This window comes from Salmo trutta, unplaced genomic scaffold (assembly GCF_901001165.1).
Source record: "Salmo trutta unplaced genomic scaffold, fSalTru1.1, whole genome shotgun sequence".
NCBI lineage: Eukaryota > Metazoa > Chordata > Actinopteri > Salmoniformes > Salmonidae > Salmo > Salmo trutta.
In genome coordinates this window covers 324321-351027 of record NW_021823073.1, presented here as the reverse complement: position 1 = coordinate 351027, position 26707 = coordinate 324321, and the positions used below count along the sequence as shown (strand labels likewise).

The 26707-nt window shown below is 39.7% G+C and overlaps 2 protein-coding genes and 1 long non-coding RNA gene across 5 annotated transcripts in view; 2 read left to right on the top strand and 1 right to left on the bottom strand.

Moving 5' to 3' along the window:
- The window catches only part of scml2 (Scm polycomb group protein like 2), a 59132-nt gene extending 37617 nt beyond the window's left edge, over positions 1-21515 (bottom strand). For both annotated transcript variants that reach the window (XM_029747632.1, XM_029747633.1), the window contains exons 1-7: positions 21416-21515; positions 18698-18759; positions 7041-7143; positions 6860-6943; positions 6694-6764; positions 5972-6206; positions 21-109 (exon numbers count right to left, since the gene is read on the bottom strand). In XM_029747632.1, coding sequence (XP_029603492.1) covers positions 21-109; positions 5972-6206; positions 6694-6764; positions 6860-6943; positions 7041-7062 — 501 coding nt within the window. In that variant the 5' untranslated portion in view covers positions 7063-7143; positions 18698-18759; positions 21416-21515. The remainder of the gene's footprint in view (positions 1-20; positions 110-5971; positions 6207-6693; positions 6765-6859; positions 6944-7040; positions 7144-18697; positions 18760-21415) is intronic.
- A 161-nt stretch (positions 21516-21676) lies between these two features.
- On the top strand, positions 21677-25184 carry LOC115188790 (uncharacterized). Its single transcript, XR_003876604.1, has 2 exons — positions 21677-22544; positions 25065-25184. It is a non-coding gene; the product is annotated as an uncharacterized LOC115188790 (long non-coding RNA).
- A 42-nt stretch (positions 25185-25226) lies between these two features.
- Positions 25227-26707, top strand: part of cdkl5 (cyclin dependent kinase like 5) — an 84882-nt gene continuing 83401 nt past the window's right edge. For both annotated transcript variants that reach the window (XM_029747641.1, XM_029747640.1), the window contains exon 1: positions 25227-25460. In XM_029747641.1, coding sequence (XP_029603501.1) covers positions 25397-25460 — 64 coding nt within the window. In that variant the 5' untranslated portion in view covers positions 25227-25396. The remainder of the gene's footprint in view (positions 25461-26707) is intronic.

The following is a 26707-nucleotide window of genomic DNA, read 5'->3' as shown; positions in this document are numbered from 1 at the left end:
TTCCATTTTTCTTTCTTGACCTTTTTAAAAGCTGTGGCTGGTGCCATCTCTGCTCCAGTCAGGGTTCTCAGGAGGAACATAGGCCACGAGGAGGCATTCATTCTGAAGCCTAAAGACAACTCAAAGAACAAGTTAAGATTTAGAATATATTGCTGCTTATTTCTGTTATAAGCAAGTACAACACTTTATAATGTCTTATTAACATATGTTATAATGTGTTATAATATTTTACACTATAATATGTTACGTTATAATAAACAAAAAAGAAACAAAGATAATTTGTAAAAATCCAAATAACTTCACAGATCTTCATTGTAAAGGGTTTAAACACTGTTTCCCACGCTTGTTCAATGAACCATAAACAATTAATGAACATGCACCTATGGAACGGTCGTTAAGAAAGTAACAGCTTACAGATGGTAGGCAATTAAGGTCACAGTTATGAAAACTTAGGACACTAAAGAGGCCTTTCTACTGACTCAAAAACAACAAAAGAAAGATGCCCAGGGTCCATGCTCATCTGCGTGAACGTGCCTTAGGCATGCTGCAAGGAGGCATGAGGACTACAGATGTGGCCAGGGCAAAAAATTGCAATGTCCGTACTGTGAGACGCCTAAGACAGCGCTACAGGGAGACAGGACGGACAGCTGATTGTCCTCGCAGTGGCAGACCATGTGTAACAACACCTGCACAGGATCGGTACATCTGAACATCACACCTGCAGGACAGGTATAGGATGGCAACAACAACTGCCCGAGTTACACCAGGAATGCACATTCCCTCCATCAGTACTCAGACTGTACGCAATAGGCTGAGAGAGGCTGGACTGAGGGCTTATAGGCCTGTTGTAAGGCAGGTCCTCACCAGACATCACCGGCAACAACGTCGCCTATGGGCACAAACCCACCGTCGCTGGACCAGACAGGACTGGCAAAAAGTGCTCTTCACTGACGAGTCGCGGCTTTGTCTCACCGGAGGTGATGGTCGGATTTGTGTTTATCGTCGAAGAAATTAGCGTTACACCGAGGTCTGTACTCTGGAGCGGGATCGATTTGGAGGTGGAGGGTCCGTCATGGTCTGGGGCAGTGTGTCACGGCATCATCGGACTGAGCTTGTTGTCATTGCTGGCAATCTCAACGCTGTGCGTTACAGGGAAGACATCCTCCTCCCTCATGTGGTACCCTTCCTGCAGGCTCATCCTGACATGACCCTCCAGCATGACAATGCCACCAGCCATACTGCTCGTTCTGTGCGTGATTTCCTGCAAGACAGGAATGTCAGTGTTCTGCCATGGCCAGCGAAGAGCCCTGATCTCAATCCCATTGAGCACGTCTGGGACCTGTTGGTTCGGAGGGTGAGGGCTAGGGCCATTCCCCCCAGAAATGTCTGGGAACTTGCAGGTGCCTTGGTGGAAGAGTGGGGTAACATTTCACAGCAAGAACTGGCAAATCTGATGCAGTCCATGAGGAGGAGATGCATTGAAGTACTTAATGCAGCTGGGGGCCACACCAGATACTGACTGTTACTTTTTATTTTGACCCCCCCTTTGTTCAGGGACACATTATTCCATTTCTGTTAGTCACATGTCTGTAGAACTTGTTCAGTTTATGTCTCAGTTGTTAAATCTTGTTATGTTCATACAAATATTTACATATGTTAAGTTTGCTGAAAATAAATGCAGTTGACAATGAGAGGACGTTTCTTTTTTTGCTGAGTTTATGTTATGCTATAATATGTTACGCTATGTGTTACGCTATAATATGTTACGCTATGTGTTATGCTATAATATGTTACGCCATGTGTTATGCTATAATATGTTACGCTATGTGTTATGCTATAATATGTTGATATAACGTGTTACAATATGTTATGCTATAATATGTTACGCTATGTGTTATACTATAATATGTTACGCTATGTGTTATGCTATAATATGTTGTTATAATGTGTTACAATATGTTATGCTATAATATGTTACGCTATGTGTTATGCTATAATATGTTACGCTATGTGTTATACTATAATATGTTGTTATAATATGTTACGCTATGTGTTATTCTATAATATGTTGTTATAATATGTTACGCTATGTGTTATACTATATTATGCTACGCTATGTGTTATGCTATAATATGTTACGCTATGTGTTATGCTATAATATGTTGTTATAATATGTTACGCTATGTGTTATACTATAATATGTTGTTATAATATGTTACGCTATGTGTTATATTATAATATGTTACGCTATGTGTTATGCTATAATATGTTACGCTATGTGTTATGCTATAATATGTTGTTATAATATGTTACGCTATGTGTTATGCTATAATATGTTACGCTATGTGTTATGCTATAATATGTTGATATAACGTGTTACAATATGTTATGCTATAATATGTTACGCTATGTGTTATACTATAATATGTTACGCTATGTGTTATGCTATAATATGTTGTTATAATGTGTTACAATATGTTATGCTATAATATGTTACGCTATGTGTTATGCTATAATATGTTACGCTATGTGTTATACTATAATATGTTGTTATAATATGTTACGCTATGTGTTATACTATAATATGTTGTTATAATATGTTACGCTATGTGTTATACTATAATATGTTACGCTATGTGTTATGCTATAATATGTTACGCTATGTGTTATGCTATAATATGTTGTTATAATATGTTACGCTATGTGTTATACTATAATATGTTACGCTATGTGTTATGCTATAATATGTTGTTATAATATGTTACGCTATGTGTTATACTATAATATGTTACGCTATGTGTTATGCTATAATATGTTACGCTATGTGTTATGCTATAATATGTTGTTATAATATGTTACGCTATGTGTTATGCTATAATATGTTGTTATAATATGTTACGCTATGTGTTATACTATAATATGTTACGCTATGTGTTATACTATAATATGTTACGCTATGTGTTATGCTATAATATGTTACGCTATGTGTTATGCTATAATATGTTGTTATAATATGTTACAATATGTTATACTATAATATGTTACGCTATGTGTTATACTATAATATGTTACGCTATGTGTTATGCTATAATGTGTTACGCTATGTGTTATGCTATAATATGTTACGCTATGTGTTATACTATAATATGTTACGCTATGTGTTATGCTATAATATGTTGTTATAATATGTTACGCTATGTGTTATACTATAATATGTTACGCTATGTGTTATGCTATAATATGTTACGCTATGTGTTATGCTATAATATGTTGTTATAAAATGTTACGCTATGTGTTATGCTATAATATGTTGTTATAATATGTTACGCTATGTGTTATGCTATAATATGTTGTTATAATATGTTACGCTATGTGTTATACTATAATATGGTACGCTATGTGTTATGCTATAATATGTTACGCTATGTGTTATGCTATAATATGTTACGCTATGTGTTATGCTATAATATGTTACGCTATGTGTTATACTATAATATGTTACGCTATGTGTTATGCTATAATATGTTACGCTATGTGTTATGCTATAATATGTTGTTATAATATGTTACGCTATGTGTTATACTATAATATGTTACGCTATGTGTTATGCTATAATATGTTGTTATAATATGTTACGCTATGTGTTATACTATAATATGTTACGCTATGTGTTATGCTATAATATGTTACGCTATGTGTTATGCTATAATATGTTGTTATAATATGTTACGCTATGTGTTATGCTATAATATGTTGTTATAATATGTTACGCTATGTGTTATGCTATAATATGTTACGCTATGTGTTATGCTATAATATGTTGTTATAATATGTTACGCTATGTGTTATACTATAATATGTTACGCTATGTGTTATGCTATAATATGTTGTTATAATATGTTACGCTATGTGTTATGCTATAATATGTTGTTATAATATGTTACGCTATGTGTTATACTATAATATGTTACGCTATGTGTTATACTATAATAAGTTGTTATAACGTGTTACAATATGTTATGCTATAATATGTTAAATAAAAAGCATGAGCTGGGGCACACCCAGAGAAAATGATTTAGTGTAGAGGTGCTGACTAACGGTGAAAAAACGGTAAGCTATAAAAGCAAAGAGAGTCACACCATGCATATACAGTTGAAGTCAGAAGTTTACATACACTTAGGTTGGAGTCATTAAAACTCGTTTTTCAACCACTCCACAAATGTTGTGTTAACAAACTATAGTTTTGGCAAGTCGGTTAGGACATCTACTTTGTGCATGGCACAAGTAATTTTTCCAACAATTGTTTACAGACAGATTATTTCACTTATAATTCACTCTATCACAATTCCAGGGGGTCAGACGTTTACATACACTAAGTTGACTGTGCCTTTAAACAGCTTGGAAATTTCTAGAAAATTATGTAATGGCTTTAGAAGCTTCTGACAGGCTAATTGACATGATTTTGCTTGGAAAATGCTTGGAAAATTTGCTTGGAAAATGGCTGTCCTTGCAAGGAAAATGGCTGTGTTGTTGTTTTTTTGCTCTGGTGGTATCCTAACATAATCTAATGTTTTGCTTTCGCTTTTTGAAATCGGACAACGTGGTTGGATTCAGGAGAGGTTTATCTTTCAAATGGTGTAAAATAGTCGTATGTTTGAGAAAATTGAATTGTGGTATTTTAGTTGTTTTTGTATTTCGCCCATGCGATCCCATTGGCTGTTGGCTAGGGGTTCCGCTGGCGGACCGCCTAGATGTAAGAAGTTAAACAATTTAAAGGCAATGCTAGCAAATACTAATTGAGTGTATGTAAACTTCTGACCCACTGGGAATGCAATGAAAGAAGTAAAAGCTGAAATAAATCCTTCTCTCTACTATTATTCTGACATTTCACATTCTTAAAATAAAGTGGTGATCCTAACTGACCTAAGACAGGGAATTCTTACTAGGATTAATTGTCAGGAATTGTGAAAAACTGAGTTTAAATGTATTTGGCTAAGGTGTATGTAAATTTCCAACTTCAACTGCATGTATAACCTCACAGTAATTCATTTTTTACCCAATAAATTACTGGGAGATTAGACATATAGAGTGTGCGACTCTTTGTTTTTATGGTATGTTATAATATGATATGTTATAATATGGTATGTTATAATATGATATGTTATAATGTGTTATGTTATAATATGCTATATGATATGTTATGTGTTTTGTTATAATATGCTATGTTATAATATGTTATGTTATAATATGTTATAATGTGTTATGTTATAATATGCTATGTTATAATATGTTATGTTATAATATGCTATAATGTGTTATGTTATAATATGTTATAATATGCTATATGAGATGTTATAATGTTATCTTATAATATGCTATATGATATGTTATGTTATAATATGTTATAATATGCTATATGAGATGTAATGTTATAATATGTTATAATATGCTATATGAGATGTTATAATATTTTATAATATTCTATATGATATTGTATATTATGTTATAATATGTTATGTTATAATATGTTATGTTATAATATGCTATATGATATGTTATGTTATAATATGCTATATGATATGTTATGTTATAATATGTTATAATATGCTATATGATATGTTATGTTATAATATGTTATAATATGCTATATGATATGTTATGTTATAATATGCTATATGATATGTTATAATATGCTATGTTATAATATGTTATAATATGCTACGTTATGTTATATGATATGTTATAATATGCTATATTATAATATGCTATATGATATGTTATAATATGTTATAATATGCTATATGATATGTTATAATATGATATGTTATAATATGTTATAATATGATATGTTATAATATGCAATGTTATAATATGTTATGTTATATGATATAATATGTTATATGCGATAATATGTTATGTTATAATATGTTATTTCTATGTAGCACATTTCAGGATATAGTGCAGCCTTTACCCAGAGGTGGTTGCAGCATGTCTCCTTTCCTCTCACAGGTCCCTATAGGCTGAATGTCTGAGGAGTCTACCAGTCTCCAGAAATCGTTGGTGTTGTCACTCCCGTCCAGACGGAGACGCAGACGCGTACCCATCATACCCATCACCGTGGCGATGCAGATGGAGGTGTTGTTCCGAGGGTCGTGGGCTTCCAGCTTCATACCAGCCTTGAAGTCATTACTGGGAGGGAAACGGGACTGGGGGAGACAGGAGGACAATGGATCAGTCAATAATGGAATGATTTGCTTATATGGGGAGACAGGTAGCCTGGGTGGTTAGAGCATTGGGCCAGTAACCGGACAAAAATAATAATTTTGTTGTTCTGTCCCTGAGCAAGGAAGTTAACCCACTGTTCCCCGGCCCCCGAAGACGTGGATGTCGATTAAGGCAGCCCTCTGATTCAGAGGGGTTGGGTTAAATGCAGAAGACACGTTTCAGTTGAATACATTCAGTTGTACAACTGACTAGGTATCCCCCTTTCCCTATCTAAACCTAATGTTATGTTAGGCAGAGTTTTATCTAAACCTAATGTTATGCTAATGTTACCAAATTGTTGACACCTTTTCTAATCCTCTCAGATCTAGGAATGCATGGGGTGGTTAGGGGTTGATTTGGGATTGGACACAAGTCAAAAAGCACTTCTTAAAGCAGCCCTTAGTGCTGTAGTTACTAGGTCATATCTACCTGTCTGAAACAGCTGGGAGAAGCGGCTGTTGATGACGTTTCCTTAAGGTACTCCTCCCAACTGAAGGGTTCTGGCAAAACAAAGGGCATAGTTCATACTATCTGACAATCTTAGGTTACACTATATTGTGACAGAGAAGAACATTGCAGGAAACATGTTTAATACCATTAGATTTATCCAAAGAGGGGGGACCGGTTCCTGGAGAGGGGTTACTTCTCTCAGGTTTCTCCCTCCTCTCTTCTTTTGGCTCTGAAAAGGAGACAATTCAACCTCTCATTAATACACTTTAGAGTAGAATAGAAAATAATAGAACCAATCCAACACAAAACATAAAAAAAGTGATGACCTTTCTGAGGTGTTCGGCCCATTTTGACCGATGGTACCACCAGGTGCCAGGTGAGGGGACCCCAGACCGGTCAATGTGCCACTACCGATGCGGTGCTGAGCTCCTAGAGCAGATACACAGAGAGAGACATTTATTTGTTAACCTGTATTTAACCAGGAAATCCCAATGCATGTTTTTCTTAACCTTTATTTAACCAGGAAGTTCCATTGAGGCCAAGATACCTTTTAAACAAGGAAGACAAGTAGAGTTAGGCGGGGCCCTCTTTCTAGGTTGGTACAGCAGGCAAAATCTATAACCACAGCTTGTTTCAGCAAGAGTAAACACAAAGAAGCATCTACTGGAGAAATATCTAACAGCAACAACTGAAATGGAGGGGAATTTTTGATCATCTTGATTGCCACAGCAACTAAAGCAGCAGAAGCTGGGAACAGGACACAGAAGGAAAAGGACCAGCGTTAATCACGATGAACGCATTCTGAGGGAATGAAAACCATAAGTTGATTCCATCCCTGACAGACAGTGGAATAATTTACTAGGCCTCCGGACCATGCAGGCTTCTGAAGATCAAAGAGTATTTGGAGAAGTGATGAGGTCACAGCTGTCATGGCTGTGGACGGTACAGTAATATATGCCATGTAGCAGACACTGTACTTTTGATAAAAGTAAGACTGGAGTCCATGCTCTTGTACTAGCCCATACAGATGAGTTAGGACACCTGGAACAACTTCTACTGACATGAAAGGTGTGGCTTTTAGTCCTAAGTAGTAAAAGGAGGTAGACAAAAGGAAGATCCGTTCAATGCAGAGAAAAAAACAGACATAACCTTTTATCTACAAATAACATGACCCAGGCTGAAGCCTCCAGACAGACAGAATAATAACATGACCCAGGCTAAAGCCTCCAGACAGACAGAATAATAACATGACCCAGGCTGAAGCCTCCAGACAGACAGAATAATAACATGACCCAGGCTGAAGCCTCCAGACAGACAGAATAATAACATGACCCAGGCTGAAGCCTCCAGACAGACAGAATAATAACATGACCCAGGCTAAAGCCTCCAGACAGACAGAATAATAACATGACCCAGGCTGAAGCCTCCAGACAGACAGAATAATAACATGACCCAGGCTGAAGCCTCCAGACAGACAGAATAATAACATGACCCAGGCTGAAGCCTCCAGACAGACAGAATAATAACATGACCCAGGCTAAAGCCTCCAGACAGACAGAATAATAACATGACCCAGGCTGAAGCCTCCAGACAGACAGAATAATAACATGACCCAGGCTAAAGCCTCCAGACAGACAGAATAATAACATGACCCAGGCTGAAGCCTCCAGACAGACAGAATAATAACATGACCCAGGCTAAAGCCTCCAGACAGACAGAATAATAACATGACCCAGGCTGAAGCCTCCAGACAGACAGAATAATAACATGACCCAGGCTAAAGCCTCCAGACAGACAGAATAATAACAACATGACCCAGGCTAAAGCCTCCAGACAGACAGAATAATAACATGACCCAGGCTGAAGCCTCCAGACAGACAGAATAAACACATGACCCAGGCTGAAGCCTCCAGACAGACAGAATAATAACATGACCCAGGCTAAAGCCTCCAGACAGACAGAATAATAACATGACCCAGGCTAAAGCCTCCAGACAGACAGAATAATAACATGACCCAGGCTGAAGCCTCCAGACAGACAGAATAATAACATGACCCAGGCTGAAGCCTCCAGACAGACAGAATAATAACATGACCCAGGCTAAAGCCTCCAGACAGACAGAATAATAACATGACCCAGGCTAAAGCCTCCAGACAGACAGAATAATAACATGACCCAGGCTGAAGACTGAAGCCTCCAGACAGACAGAATAATAACATGACCCAGGCTGAAGCCTCCAGACAGACAGAATAATAACATGACCCAGGCTGAAGCCTCCAGACAGACATAATAATAACATGAACCAGGCTGAAGACTGAAGCCTCCAGACAGACAGAATAATAACATGACCCAGGCTGAAGCCTCCAGACAGACAGAATAATAACATGACCCAGGCTGAAGCCTCCAGACAGACAGAATAATAACATGACCCAGGCTGAAGCCTCCAGACAGACAGAATAATAACATGACCCAGGCTGAAGCCTCCAGACAGACAGAATAATAACATGACCCAGGCTGAAGCCTCCAGACAGACAGAATAATAACATGACCCAGGCTGAAGCCTCCAGACAGACAGAATAATAACATGACCCAGGCTAAAGCCTCCAGACAGACAGAATAATAACATGACCCAGGTTGAAGCCTCCAGACAGACAGAATAATAACATGACCCAGGCTAAAGCCTCCAGACAGACAGAATAATAACATGACCCAGGCTGAAGCCTCCAGACAGACAGAATAACAACATGACCCAGGCTGAAGACTGAAGCCTCCAGACAGACAGAATAATAACATGACTAAGGCTGAAGACTGAAGCCTCCAGACTGAAGCCTCCAGACAGACAGAATAATAACATGACCCAGGCTGAAGACTGAAGCCTCCAGAAAGACAGAATAATAACATGACCCAGGCTGAAGACTGAAGCCTCCAGACAGACAGAATAATAACATGACCCAGGCTGAAGCCTCCAGACAGACAGAATAATAACATGACCCAGGCTGAAGCCTCCAGACAGACAGAATAATAACATGACCCAGGCTGAAGCCTCCAGACAGACAGAATAATAACATGACCCAGGCTGAAGCCTCCAGACAGACAGAATAATAACATGACCCAGGCTGAAGCCTCCAGACAGACAGAATAATAACATGACCCAGGCTGAAGCCTCCAGACAGACAGAATAATAACATGACCCAGGCTAAAGCCTCCAGACAGACAGAATAATAACATGACCCAGGTTGAAGCCTCCAGACAGACAGAATAATAACATGACCCAGGCTAAAGCCTCCAGACAGACAGAATAATAACATGACCCAGGCTGAAGCCTCCAGACAGACAGAATAACAACATGACCCAGGCTGAAGACTGAAGCCTCCAGACAGACAGAATAATAACATGACTAAGGCTGAAGACTGAAGCCTCCAGACTGAAGCCTCCAGACAGACAGAATAATAACATGACCCAGGCTGAAGACTGAAGCCTCCAGAAAGACAGAATAATAACATGACCCAGGCTGAAGACTGAAGCCTCCAGACAGACAGAATAATAACATGACCCAGGCTGAAGCCTCCAGACAGACAGAATAATAACATGACCCAGGCTGAAGACTGAAGCATACAGACAGAATAATAACATGACCCAGGCTGAAGCCTCCAGACAGACAGAATAATAACATGACTCAGGCTGAAGACTGAAGCCTCCAGACTGAAGCCTCCAGACAGACAGAATAATAACATGACCCAGGCTGAAGACTGAAGCCTCCAGACAGACAGAATAATAACATGACCCAGGCTGAAGACTGAAGCCTCCAGACAGACAGAATAATAACATGACCCAGGCTGAAGACTGAAGCATCCAGACAGAATAATAACATGACCCAGGCTGAAGCCTCCAGACAGACAGAATAATAACATGACCCAGGCTGAAGACTGAAGCATCCAGACAGAATAATAACATGACCCAGGCTGAAGACTGAAGCCTCCAGAAAGACAGAATAATAACATGACCCAGACTGAAGCCTCCAGACAGACAGAATAATAACATGACCCAGGCTGAAGACTGAAGCCTCCAGACAGTACAGACAGACAGAATAATAACATGACCCAGACTGAAGCCTCCAGACAGACAGAATAATAACATGACCCAGGCTGAAGACTGAACCCTCCAGACAGACAGAATAATAACATGACCCAGGCTGAAGACTGAACCCTCCAGACAGACAGAATAATAACATGACCCAGGCTGAAGACTGTCTGTACTGTCTGGAGGCTTCAGTCTTCAGCCTGGGTCATGTTATTATTCTGTCTGTCTGGAGGCTTCAGTCTGGGTCATGTTATTATTATGTCTGTCTGACTGTCTGGAGGCTTCAGACAGAATAATAACATGACCCAGGCTGAAGACTGAACCCTCCAGACAGACAGAATAATAACATGACCCAGGCTGAACCCTCCAGACAGTACAGACAGACAGAATAATAACATGACCCAGGCTGAACCCTCCAGACAGTACAGACAGACAGAATAATAACATGACCCAGGCTGAAGACTGAAGCCTCCAGACAGAATAATAACATGACCCAGGCTGAAGACTGAACCCTCCAAACAGTACAGACAGACAGAATAATAACTGGTGTTGTCTAACAATTACAACCTGTTCAGATGTAGTGCACATGCACATCCAATCTAATCATTCTCCCAGTGCAAGGTACAAAACAATAACACATAGGCAGGAAAGGAAATGTGCCCACACAGCCAACTAGATAAGGCTGTTTTAGGTAGGTAACAATGAGCAATGGAGCCTAGACCACTCCGGTTCTACGGATATCTTACATTCTCAACATGAAACCAATAACCAAAGAGGACGCTCAAGGTGAGAAAACATCCAGCTAACCAGCAAAGTCCCAATTAAATCCATGTGATGGAAAAAGAAGAAGGAATTCTCTATCAACATCTCTCCTGAGCCAACAAAAATGTCAGGTTTAGGTTTTGCAGTGTAACAGCTCTCTGTCCCTCTCCCCAGCCCCTCTCTTTCCAGCCCCTCACCCTCTCTCGCTCCCTTCCTCCCCTTCTTAGATGTGGATCTCATTGAGCTTGCCCCAGCCATAAAGATTCCTAGCCTTCGTAAAAGGCCATTAAGCCATGTACATCTGGGGGAGTCTGTCTGGGGGAGTCAAGAACTCGAACATGAAAAGGATTCCAGAACCTCTCATTAACAGACAGACGATGTGTGTCTGCTCACTGGTCGAGGCCGCGTTCCATTCAGGAGGGCCACACCCCCAGGACAGAAAGGAGTGGAGATGTCCCCATTTTACAACAGGAGAGGAAGTGCTAGTGTTTTAGTTAGGTCTGTTTCCTTATTACTAGAGGTGTCCCCACTTTACAACAGGAGAGGAAGTGCTAGTGTTTTAGTTAGGTCTGTTTCCTTATTACTAGAGGAGATGTCCCCACTTTACAACAGGAGAGGAAGTGCTAGTGTTTTAGTTAGGTCTGTTTCCTTATTACTAGAGGAGATGTCCCCACTTTACAACAGGAGAGGAAGTGCTAGTGTTTTAGTTAGGTCTGTTTCCTTATTACTAGAGGAGATGTCCCCACTTTACAACAGGAGAGGAAGTGCTAGTGTTTTAGTTAGGTCTGCTTCCTTATTACTAGAGGAGATGTCCCCACTTTACAACAGGAGAGGAAGTGCTAGTGTTTTAGTTAGGTCTGTTTCCTTATTACTAGAGGAGATGTCCCCACTTTACAACAGGAGAGGAAGTGCTAGTGTTTTAGTTAGGTCTGCTTCCTTATTACTAGAGGAGATGTCCCCACTTTACAACAGGAGAGGAAGTGCTAGTGTTTTAGTTAGGTCTGTTTCCTTATCACTAGAGGAGATGTCCCCACTTTACAACAGGAGAGGAAGTGCTAGTGTTTTAGTTAGGTCTGTTTCCTTATCACTAGAGGAGATGTCCCCACTTTACAACAGGAGAGGAAGTGCTAGTGTTTTAGTTAGGTCTGTTTCCTTATTACTAGAGGAGATGTCCCCATTTTACAACAGGAGAGGAAGTGCTAGTGTTTTAGTTAGGTCTGTTTCCTTATTACTAGAGGAGATGTCCCCACTTTACAACAGGAGAGGAAGTGCTAGTGTTTTAGTTAGGTCTGTTTCCTTATCACTAGAGGAGATGTCCCCACTTTACAACAGGAGAGGAAGTGCTAGTGTTTTAGTTAGGTCTGCTTCCTTATTACTAGAGGTGTCCCCACTTTACAACAGGAGAGGAAGTGCTAGTGTTTTAGTTAGGTCTGTTTCCTTATTACTAGAGGAGATGTCCCCACTTTACAACAGGAGAGGAAGTGCTAGTGTTTTAGTTAGGTCTGTTTCCTTATTACTAGAGGAGATGTCCCCACTTTACAACAGGAGAGGAAGTGCTAGTGTTTTAGTTAGGTCTGCTTCCTTATTACTAGAGGAGATGTCCCCATTTTACAACAGGAGAGGAAGTGCTAGTGTTTTAGTTAGGTCTGTTTCCTTATCACTAGAGGAGATGTCCCCACTTTACAACAGGAGAGGAAGTGCTAGTGTTTTAGTTAGGTCTGTTTCCTTATTACTAGAGGAGATGTCCCCACTTTACAACAGGAGAGGAAGTGCTAGTGTTTTAGTTAGGTCTGTTTCCTTATTACTAGAGGAGATGTCCCCACTTTACAACAGGAGAGGAAGTGCTAGTGTTTTAGTTAGGTCTGTTTCCTTATTACTAGAGGAGATGTCCCCACTTTACAACAGGAGAGGAAGTGCTAGTGTTTTAGTTAGGTCTGTTTCCTTATTACTAGAGGAGATGTCCCCACTTTACAACAGGAGAGGAAGTGCTAGTGTTTTAGTTAGGTCTGTTTCCTTATCACTAGAGGAGATGTCCCCACTTTACAACAGGAGAGGAAGTGCTAGTGTTTTAGTTAGGTCTGTTTCCTTATTACTAGAGGAGATGTCCCCACTTTACAACAGGAGAGGAAGTGCTAGTGTTTTAGTTAGGTCTGTTTCCTTATTACTAGAGGAGATGTCCCCACTTTACAACAGGAGAGGAAGTGCTAGTGTTTTAGTTAGGTCTGTTTCCTTATTACTAGAGGTGATGTCCCCATTTTACAACAGGAGAGGAAGTGCTAGTGTTTTAGTTAGGTCTGTTTCCTTATCACTAGAGGAGATGTCCCCACTTTACAACAGGAGAGGAAGTGCTAGTGTTTTAGTTAGGTCTGTTTCCTTATTACTAGAGGAGATGTCCCCACTTTACAACAGGAGAGGAAGTGCTAGTGTTTTAGTTAGGTCTGTTTCCTTATCACTAGAGGAGATGTCCCCACTTTACAACAGGAGAGGAAGTGCTAGTGTTTTAGTTAGGTCTGTTTCCTTATTACTAGAGGAGATGTCCCCATTTTACAACAGGAGAGGAAGTGCTAGTGTTTTAGTTAGGTCTGTTTCCTTATTACTAGAGGAGATGTCCCCATTTTACAACAGGAGAGGAAGTGCTAGTGTTTTAGTTAGGTCTGTTTCCTTATTACTAGAGGAGATGTCCCCACTTTACAACAGGAGAGGAAGTGCTAGTGTTTTAGTTAGGTCTGTTTCCTTATTACTAGAGGAGATGTCCCCACTTTACAACAGGAGAGGAAGTGCTAGTGTTTTAGTTAGGTCTGTTTCCTTATTACTAGAGGAGATGTCCCCACTTTACAACAGGAGAGGAAGTGCTAGTGTTTTAGTTAGGTCTCTTTCCTTATCACTAGAGGAGATGTCCCCACTTTACAACAGGAGAGGAAGTGCTAGTGTTTTAGTTAGGTCTGTTTCCTTATTACTAGAGGAGATGTCCCCACTTTACAACAGGAGAGGAAGTGCTAGTGTTTTAGTTAGGTCTGTTTCCTTATTACTAGAGGAGATGTCCCCACTTTACAACAGGAGAGGAAGTGCTAGTGTTTTAGTTAGGTCTGTTTCCTTATTACTAGAGGAGATGTCCCCACTTTACAACAGGAGAGGAAGTGCTAGTGTTTTAGTTAGGTCTGTTTCCTTATCACTAGAGGAGATGTCCCCATTTTACAACAGGAGAGGAAGTGCTAGTGTTTTAGTTAGGTCTGTTTCCTTATTACTAGAGGAGATGTCCCCACTTTACAACAGGAGAGGAAGTGCTAGTGTTTTAGTTAGGTCTGTTTCCTTATTACTAGAGGAGGGCATTACGCTTTGACTCCAACTTTTCACTTTAAAATGAAACAGACTTACGGTAAAATCTCCCTCAGTTTTTTATGTGACCACATTTTCCAAAACTCATATCTGCTCCGAATTAAGATTGAAAGATGTCTGCAGAAAGAATGGGGTGTCAGCTAGGCCTATGACATCACACCTTGGCTGTTGAACTACAGTAGGTGAAGTGGATTTACATCCGTTAACAGAATCTTGGTACGGTCCCTGGCAATTCCCAGCCCTAGTAGGTAGGTATCAGTAAGAGCCAGGAGAGAGGGCATTAACTGGAGAGAGAGAGAAAGGTTTCTAGGTCTTCACTGTCTTGCTGTTACCACCAGATGGCAGAAGACAGTAATGAGCTGAACATAACAGTATGCCAGCGGAAGAAACGACAGTAGCAGGTGACCTAACTGTGGTTTGTGACTACTATGATTTCCCATTGTAGCCAATTCAATTGCAGTTATTCCGTTACAGATTTTTTGGGTAATTCCGTTGTGAACTTTTATCTTAAAGATGTGGGTTTTTGGTAACGGAATTAGAACCCACTGGGCAAAAGTTTCTTCAACATTGTTCCCATGTCATTTTTTAAAACGTTATAATTAAGTGATGACGTTGAATCTGCGTGGAAAACTGATTGGATCTGCAAAAAGTTATCACCATTTTTATTTTTTTTTAACCCAACTTTGAACCTACATTTTTAGTTGAATTCACGTTAGTTGACAACTCAACCAAATGTAAATCCAAACTAGACGTTGAACTAACATCTGTGCCCAGTAGGAAGGGCACAAGGCAATGTTTCTTAAACATACAGAAGGCAAATCTCTAAAACTGAATCTAGGTGTTGATATTAGCGGGCAGGGGTCTTTACTTCAACATTACTGTGTTTTAATGTATTTCTGATACTTTTTGGGACTTTTTCCTGCTAGATGTTTTCTAAGACCCCTTTTCCATCTGTTTGACCAGAAATCAAAGCCTTTGATTATTACACATTTTTAGGATGGAAAATGGTTGAAGAATGTATATATGCCTTAATTTCAAAAAAATAAATATATAGACTCTTAGCTTTCATTTAACATGCTTCTATGAACTTCACATGTTGGCGCTCATGGGTCCTTTTTAAATGGAAATGCCCAGGAGTAGATCACTGACAACCTGTTTCTAAACCAAAATAATATATACAGTAATATCTGTGTGTAATGTCCATGCATTTTGGAGGGTCAGAGAGAGCATCTGACACTGTTCCTTAGCTTGGGGGGAACTACAATAATAATACCATACTAAATAATACTGAAATGAATAACACCATACTAAACAATAATAATACCATACTAAATAATACTGACAATAATAATACCATACTAAATACTGACAATAATACCATACTAAATAATACTGACAATAATAAACAATACTAAATAATAATACTACCATTCTAAATAATGATAATAATACCATACTAAATAATACTGACAATAATACTGACATTAATAATACCATACTAAATAATACTGACAATAATAAACAATACTAAATAATAATACTACCATACTAAATAATAATAATAATAATACCATACTAAATAATACTGACAATAATAATACCATACTAAATAATACTGACAATAATACTGACATTAATAATACCATACTAAATAATACTGACAATAATAAACAATACTACATAATAATAATACCATACTAAATAATAATAATAATAATAATAATAGCACACTAAATAATACTGACAATAATACCATACTAAATAATACTGAATAATACCATACTAAATAATACTGACATTAATAATACCATACTAAATAATAGTGACACTTTAATAACATCATATTAAATGGCTATAATGTATAAAAGGATGGCTATACTAGTAGTCCATCATAAACAGTACTGATATACACTTCTTTTATTTAGAAGATGAATAATATTATGACATAAACACCACTAAGGGATTATTGTTCTACTGTTCAGTTTTTGTTGTCATAGGAAGGAAATGTTCTATTTTTACTAACCCTGTAACATAGGGTGTCTTAAACTATGGGTAGGGTCCGAAAGGGGGCCCTGGGAATGTCAAGGGTGAGTCATGAGAATACAGTGCCTTGCAAAAGTATTCATCCCCCTTGGCATTTTTCCTATTTTGTTTGCTTTACAACCTGTAATTTAAATGGATTTTTATTTGGATTTCATGTAATGGACAGACACAAAATAGTCCAAATTGGTGAAGTGAAATAAATAAAAAAAATAGCTTGTTTAAAAATTAAAAAAAAAGTAAAACTGAAAAGTGGTGCGTGTATATGTATTCACCCCCTTTACTATGACGCCCCTAAATAAGATCTGGTGCAACCAATTACCTTCACAAGTCACATAACTAGTTAAATAAAGTCCATCTGTGTGCAATACACACACACACACACGTTCTGAAAGGCCCCAGCAAGCAATACCATGAAGACCAAGGAGCTCTCCAAACAGGTCAGGGACAAAGTTGGAGAGTATAGATCAGGGTTGGGTTATAAAAAATATCCGAAACTTTGAACATCCCACGGAGCGCCATTAAATCCGTTATTAAAAAATGTAAAGAATATGGCACCACAACAAACCTGCCAAGAGAGGGCTGCCCACCAAAAATCATGGACCAGTCAAGGAGGGCATTAATCAGAGAGGTAACAAAGAGACCAAACATAACCCAGCTCCACCGCGGACATTGGAGTATCTGTACATAGGACCACTTTAAGCTGTACACTCCACAGAGCTGGGTTTTACAGAAGAGTGGCCAGAAAAAAGCCATTGCTTAAAGAAAAAAATAAGCAAACACATTTGGTGTTTGCCAAAAGGTATGTGGGAGACTCCCCAAACATATGGAAGAAGGTACTCTGGTCAGATGAGACAAAAATTTAGCTTTTTGGCCATCAAGGAAAACTCTATGTCTGGGGCAAACCCAACACCTCTCATCACCCACTATCCCCACAGTGAAGCATGGTTGTGGCAGCATCATGCTGTGGGATGTTTTTCCATCGACAGGGACTGGGAAACTGGTAAGAATTGAAGGAATGATGGATGGTGCTAAATACAGGGAAATTCTTGAGAGAAACCTGTTTCAGTCTTCCAGAGATTTGAGACTGGGACGGAGGTTCACCTTCCAGCATGACAATGAACCTAAGCATACTGCTAAAGCAACACTCGAATGGTTTAGGGGGAAACATTTTAATGTCTTGGAATGGCCTAGTCAAAGCCCAGACCTCAATACAATTGAGAATCTGTGGTATGACTTAAAGATTGCTGTACACCAGCGGAACCCATTAAACTTGAAGGAGCTGTAGCAGTTTTGCCTTGAAGAATGGCCAAAAATCCCAGTGGCTAGATGTGCCAAGCGTATAGAGACATACCGGCAGGGGACTTGCAGCTGTAATTGCTGCAAAAGGTGGTTCTACAAAGTATTGGGGGGGGGGGGGGGGGGGGGGGGGAATAGTTATGCATGCTCAAGTGTTCTGTTTTTTGTCTTATTTCTTGTTTGTTTCACAATAAAAAATATTTTGAATCTACAAAGTGGTAGGCATGTTGTGTAAATCAAATGACACAAAAATCTATTTTAATTCCAGGTTGTAAGGGAACAAAATAGGAAAAATGCCAAGTGGGTGAATACTTCTGCAAGCCACTGTATATCTATTATTACACACTATGTATTATTAGTTTGGGTTGTTGTAGGACGATTTGGGTCACAAGAGGACCATCAATTTCTCCTTTGGGTCTCGAGCTGAAAAAGTTTAAAAGGGTAGCAAGCATTAGTTTTTACTCACCACGGTAAGAACACAGCACGGCCAAAGACTTAGTAACGTAGTTGTAGTCCCGATCTGGTTACCTATAAGTACAAACATAGTAATGTTTTGGGGTTATTACATATTTATTAACTTATTTCCGGATAACTTATAAACTACCCACAATTTCTCAACATATGGAGGCTCTACTCTATGCTAGTGAATTCAGCCCAAGCTGGCTAACGATAGCCACACCTCATGCTATTCACTGACTTGTGGCTGTGCAGTGGTGTAACGTACTTAAGTAAAAATACTTAAGTACTGCTTAAGTAGTTTTTTGGGCTATCTGTACTTTACTATTTATATTTTTGACAGCTTTTACTTCACTACATTCCTAAAGAAAAGAATGTACTTTTTACTCCATACATTTTCCCTGACACCCAATAGTATTCGTTACATTTTTATCGCTTAGCAAGACAGGAAAATGGTCCAATTCAAGCACCTATCAAGAGAACATCCCTGGTCATCCCTACTGCCTCTGATCTGGCAGACTCACTAAACACACATGCTTTGTTTGTAAATTATGTCAGAGTGTTGGAGTGTGCCCCTGGCTATTCGTACATTTAAAAAAAATGAAGATATAGTGCCGCCTAGGTCGCTTAATATAAGGAATTTGAAATGATTTATACTTTTACTTTTGATACTTATGTATATTTAAAACCAAATACTTTTACTCAAGTAGTATTTTACTGGGTGACTTTCACTTGAGTCATTTTCTATTAAGGTATTTTTACTTTTACTCAAGTATGACAATTGGGTACTTTTCCCACAACTGTGGCTGTGTTATATAGGTGGGCTGTGTTATCTAGGTGGGAACCCTTTAGCAGGCAGGCACCGGTGCTTTCTTGCCGTGGGCTCCAAACGACAAAGAAACTCATACCTGTTTGCTGTAATTGTGTAATACCTCGTCTGTTCTCCTTTTTGTTTTGTCAACTTTTTGTCATGTTCTCTGTGAAGTAGGCTACGGGAGTTTTGCAACTTTTCCAACCTTGGATTAGTGCTAGCGCGCTAGCTGACGGACATCTGAAATCTATTTAGGATTTCGGCCCGATGAAGCTAACTCAGCCTGCACTCTAATAAAAGTGTTTGCATCGGATGGGCCCCCAACTATCAATCTGTAAGTCTCTGCTTTCTCTTTGCTTTTAATCTGCAGTTATGTGTCAGTTGTGTTCTAGCTGGTCTCCAGTAGGAGGGCTCTAGTTGCCGACCATAACCGTGGTGGTTGGCTAGGCTGGCTAATAGATAGTTGGCTAAATATCTAACTTTAGCTGGCTGGTTAGCTTGCTGGCTATGATAACTGCATATAGCTAACATTCATTGATAACTGGTTGTATGGTGTTATATATTTCCAAGACTTTGGTTTACTTTAATGAAGCTGTAAGCTAGGCGTTGATAGCAACTGGCTGGTAGGGCTAACATTAGCAGGCAAGTAGGGCTAATGTTAGCAGGCTAATAAGGCTAACCTTAGCAGGCTATTAGGGCTAATGTTAGGTTAGTTGGCTAGCTTGCAAGTTGATTTGTAAAAATAAATTCATAAAGTATTTGCTTGTAAGTTGGCTGAAAGTAATTGAAACCAGTAGTCATGAGTGCCAACAATTTGGTTTAATTTGAAGTTATACATTTGAAGTTATTCCTTTTGGAGTTTACATTTTAGGGAATAGGTTGGCTTGCAGGGTCTTCCATACTACATCACACCCTTGAAAAACCTTTCCCGACATGACTTCGGCATTCTTTGGAAATTCTGATCTATTTTATGTAATACTCCCCAAAAAAGGTGTAACTTTGCATTGGGATTTTTCATGTGTACACTAATGCAAATCCTTATGTTACATGTGGTTAGGTTTATGTTACCTACCCTTTAAGAACCCTTGCTGTTACACCATCAAATCTCTATGTGATACATTGTATAACATGACCTGAGGTGAATGGTGTCCGAGTTAAACGAATGTAGGGGGCGTGTCCATGTCGAGTGGCTGCACTCCTCAGAAGTGGGCGTTAACCGAAGAGGCTCACAGCCGTTTAGAAATTACTAAATATGCCCTTAGTTTATCTTTCGTTAATACGTATTTCATTCATTAATATATATTGCAAAAATGGGTACATAGATAGGCAACTGTTAAGCATTCTCTTAGATAAAGAAAAGCCTATTGACTGACTCATTGTTTTTCAAAGACAACCCTGTGCAAATAAGTTTTAGGGGAAATACGGCAAGCCTAGTGTAAATAAAACAATAAAGTATAAATAAAAACATACTAACGTGTGTTGGCAATCAATTGACCAAATAAAACATCGGCGTGTGATGCGTTTCCTTTTCCCTTTTTCATCATTCTCTCTGTTCCTGTCAATGATGTCAGCTAGGAGCTAATATTTCGATTTAGAAATGGAGCATGTGCCTCGATCATATCTCCACAAATATTATTATTATTATGATGATCTCTTTCTCTGACAGAAATGGACCATCGTAAACCCCAATAGCGCCCACTGTGCAGCAGTAGAGTCCAGGGAATATGTTACAAGAGCTAAAATGTGCCATGAAAAATACACACCGAGCTCATGGCGTAGTACTCATTGTTTACGTTTAATCTCTGCTCTCTCAGTGTTTGTACATAGCCTACATAAACCAATAGGCCTAGATGAGAGCTAAAATTCCATAAACTATATCTGGAAGTTATCATGAAATACACACAACGAAGTACTCACAGTTTCGAGAAGGTTTTCGCGTCAGATCCTTCTTTTGCCATCAGATGCAGGCCGCCATATTCCGTGCTCTACACCACGCGCATGTCCAACAGCGAGCTGCAATTTGTTTTCCACTGTAGGTTTATAATAAGGGGAATTTATTCATAGATTCTATAAAATACAGAATATCTTTCTGTGAAATTAACCATATTTACTAAATATATTTATAGGGAAACGAAACTACAATTGACTAGTGGTACTTTTTTTGCATAGTAGAAGGAATATAAATTAATTATATAATATTCAAAATCTTGAATCTGAATAGAAATATGTACAAAATATATAGGAGAATGTTATGAAAAACATATGCTATGGCAAAGGATCTATATTAGCCGAGAGAGAGAGAGAGAGTGAGAGATGGTGAGAGTGAGAGAGGGTGAGAGTGAGAGAGGTCTACTATTTTGTCACAGAGTTTATTATAAAACGAACGACGAATAGATAGAAACCCATAGCATCTTTAACTTGGCTCGAATAGAATAGAATAGAATGGAATAGAATGAGATGCCACAGGTAGCCTAATGGTTTCAGAGTGTTTTGGGCTTTGTTAGCTCTTTTCCATTGAATGAGCCTTGAAATAATTACAGACAAATCATTTAGAGATGGTTTTAATATTCAATTATTTCCTGATTTCACCTTTACTTGCATTTAAACTAAGTAGGTGACAGAAGAAACCATCACACCATACCATAGCATTATGAACAGTAAATAACTAGGCTAAGTTAAATAATAGAATAGGATAAATTATCCTGCATGGCTCTAAGACTTTCAGCACTGTCAAAGCAGGACAGACCGTCACTAGAGAGACAGCTCGAACGGAAATAAAATCCCGCCTTTTGGACAATGTTTTACACTTACTCTGCCCTCATAGGTTAAGAGAAACAGGGTGTAGGTGGAATGACCCTTCTCGCCTTTCTATTGGTCTAAGCTGACGCCAGTCAGAAGGATGCCGTTGCTGCTATAACCAGCAGTAGGCTGAGTATGAAACACGGTGCAGGTTAATAATAGTTACTGTTGAGGCTAGCTGCATCCGACACTTCGTTATAGGATGATGCAGGTGGAATCGTTTTATCCGTTTCAAAGATCTGACTGAGTGAGTATTGGATCGTTTAACCGTTATATGTGTTTTTCCCGTTTAGTATGCAGTTGTTCTGTTCTGTCTCCACCATCACACCACATCATCATTTTCATGGACATGGTGTTATTCAGTCAGTGCAGATCGAGTTTTTTTTCATAGACTGCACAGGCAGGGGCAGGCATAGCTTCGTCAACCTGATGACAATTATACTAGCTTATTATCCCGATTTCCTTCTGTCATTCTGTTATATCACAGACATAACATGTCATTTGTCATGAGAATGGAATCAGGTTTTGGTAAAGCAGTTTGTTGCTAGACATCGTGATCGATACATGGCATAGCCTACATAGGCTGCCTGCATTACATGGTGATGCAGGAGGAACAGTATGTGGGAGGCTGACAGAGCAGGCTATAGGAATGCTGTTTTGCTTTGCTTTAGCGTCACTGCGATTTAGAGACGCAGTTTCATCGCACACCAGCTCTCTCTATGTCTCTCTTTCTCTCTCTCTCTCTCTCTCTCTCTATGTCTCTCTCTCTCTGTGTCACACCAACGCACACACACACACACACACACACACACACACACACACACACACACACACACACACACACACACACACACACACACACACACACACACACACACATGCATGCACACCCACACACACACACACACATACACACACATGCACACACACACATACACACACATGCACACACACACATACACACACATGCACACACACGCACACATACACACACATACATACAATCCATCATTCATCATTTCAAGTTCTGAACCTGTGGGATGTAGCAACCTCAGAATAGCAGCAGGGACTAGTTTTTATCTGTTCATTTGCCTGTTGTCAGACCTAGTCTGGGGTATTTCCTGCAACGTAACAGTTGTAGATGTTGAGCTTCTGGGAGCCACTGCCTCTGTCTTCTAGGTTAGTCCACAGATAGAACAATGATGTTTCACCAGATGTCTGGGAGCCACTGCCTCTGTCTTCTAGGTTAGTCCACAGATAGAACAATGATGTTTCACCAGATGTCTGGGAGCCACTGCCTCTGTCTTCTAGGTTAGTCCACAGATAGAACAATGATGTTTCACCAGATGTCTGGGAGCCACTGCCTCTGTCTTCTAGGTTAGTCCACAGATAGAACAATGATGTTTCACCAGATGTCTGGGAGCCACTGCCTCTGTCTTCTAGGTTAGTCCACAGATAGAACAATGATGTTTCACCAGATGTCTACATCTGAAGCATCCGGTTGGCGTTTCCACTCACCACCAAATATGGCAGTGACAGGAAGCCCAGTGGCCGGCGCCCAGTGGCCGGCAGTGGGAGAAGATGGAACAAGATGGATTTTGGCCACGCTCTGCACATTTTGTCATTGATGAAACATTTGATCTCAATGCAGTTTTCTGTTCCGAAAACTAGAATCTATTACGAACAGAGTGGACTAAAGTTGATAGATTTTATCCTTTGCCAAAGTAAAAAAAGTGTTGTTTAGACGGAGTGCGAAGGGCGAATTTAGTTATTGCACAGAGTAGGCGTTCCCTAACAGAAATATGCAAATACATGCTATTTTGGGTTAGTTATACAAATCTTTGCTTTGGCTACATTGTGTATTTGCCTATTGCTATTTCCTCATTTAATGATTTAATGAAATATTAACTGCAGTTAGTTAGCACAGAACAGTACATTCCATAAGCAGAGTATTTTAAAGTACAGTTGTACATTTTGGATGTGTTTTTCCTCCTTCATGTGTTTTCTGTGCGGGCGTTTTCCTAAGTGCAGAACATACCTGTGAGGAAAATGGTTGGGATCAGCTGCTGTTTTTAGACTCATGTTCCTTCTTAACTATGTGGAGGTCCTGCCTATGGGAGCTGATTCCAGAGTATTTGTCTGCCACACATGATGTGGAGTACACTGACTGTGCAGTTATTACCAAGGCTACTGTAGTGGAATAGTTAACCTGTAACATATTGCCAGCCAAGCGGTCCAGGGAAGTTGTTTCTTGCTCATATAAGAGGTATAGAACCCAAGGAAATGTTGCTGTGCTGTATGTACTGACTACCATCTGTACGTGATGTGATGTGTGTGTGATGACATGTGACGTGTGTGTCTGTGTGTGTCTGTGTGTGTGTGTGGATGTATTTAACTATACTTGTGGGGACCAGAAGTCCCCACAAGAATAGTAAACAAAGAAAAATTGGACCAACTGGGGACATTTTGTTAGTCCCCACAAGGTCAAATGCTATTTCTAGGGGGTTTAGTGTTAGGGGTTAAGGAAAATATAATTTTGATTGGGACTGAATTGTATGTCCCCACAAGGTTAGCTGTGCAAGACTGTGTGTGTGTGTGTGTGTGTGTGTGCGTGTGCGTGTGTGTGTGTGCGTGTGTGTGTGTGTGCGTGTGTGTGTGTCTCTAGCTGTCACACAGGCAGCAGAAAGGCATGACGTTAGCTGGGACCTCCAGCTGATCTGCGCTGTGTGACCTCACACTTTCCCTATTTTCCCTCTGCTTTTTTCAGGTGAGAGTGTGTGGGGTGTGGGGTGTGGGGTGTGAGAGACAGAGACTGCAAGATAAATCATGTTTGAGAGAGAGAGAGATTTGTGAGAGAAAGTGAAAGAGTGAGAGAGAGAGAGAGAGAGAGAGAGAGAGAGAGAGAGAGGCAGAGAGATAGTGTGTGTGTGTGTGTGTGTGAAAGAGAGAGAAAGAGAGAGAGAAAGAGAGAGCGAGAGAAGATGAGGAGACTCCTCCAGGACTCTCCTCTGTGTTGCGTGGTAAAACTCTGGTCTCAGTCCTGCCTGGAGTTCTCTCTTCTCTAAGACCTTCCTGCTCCTCTCAGCTGGTTTCCTCTTCATGAAGACCACTGACATTGGTGATGTGATGAATAAATTTGAAGTCCTTGGCATTGTAGGTGAAGGTAAGTTGATGATCATTTTTTACAACTACTGCATTACACTGTCAAAGGGAACACTATGGTTTTACAGTAAAGTGTTTTTTTGTGGTTGTTTTTAGTGATGTTGGTGTGATGGTCAAAGCTGAAAGCCAAAACCATTTATCTAGCTACCTCTCTGACCTTGTTATCACTGCGTTACTTAATGCTGTGACTGAAAACGTTTACAGCGATCAAGGGTTAACGTAAAGGGCACCAGAAATTCTCTGTACTGTGTCCAAAAACACTATTTACAGAACTAGAGATAAATTATTATTCTAAAGTGCTCATCATGTTCCCAATTCTGAACAGTCGCCACTTAACCGGAGGGTCTAAAGTGGGCTAAAACTGTCTCCACCTCTCCATGTGTCCTCTGGCTAGGCCTTGTAGCTGCTGTGCCCATGAATCCCTTCCAGAAACCACCGCCAAACTGACAACATCACACTCGTTGACCTTTTCCATTTGCACGACTGGCTCTTCATCCATTCCTTTTAGATTCATAAATGGTGTTTTGGAAATAATGTCTTCATCTCTTGAGCTACGCAGTTTTACTTTCATCTAACTAATCTAACTGTCATTTCATGTCAAAATTCACTTAATATGTTCATAAATGACATAGCTGGAGGAAGAGTGTGATCATGTTATTCAGTAGCTCTTTAGCCCCTGAATTCTCCTGTATATGTGGTTGACTGGCTGAAGGGCTGAGGCTGATAGCCCAGGGCTACAGGGCAAGGGCGAGGGAGTGGCAAGCCTCTCTCAGGCCAGGGAGAGATACTCCGAGCTGGGGTATAATGACTGGCTACTTCCCTGGCCCATGGTTCCTTCACTGGTCCCTCCACTAATACAATTTAACGCTAGATCAGATGAGTCATTTCATTCCCATGTCATTTGTTGACTGAAGGATCCTCATCACACAGATTACTGGTCACCCATCACACCGGAGGTTAAGCGCAATTCAGTTTCCAACTCCCATCAATCCAGGAAGTGAAGCAACGAAGTAGGGGAGGGACCACCACTTATAGAACATATCATGATAGGGCTTTGGTTCTCCCATCAAGACACTCTTGACTGAGTGACACAGACAGGAACTTCATATCAGGAAGTTAGTAAGTTAGTTTTCAAGAGAGAGGAATGGGGTACATTCTGCATTTCATAGAGTCATTATTTATTATTAGTTGATTGGCATATCTGACATGTAGTTCTGAAGATAATAGAGGAGTCCATTTTTCAGTAGT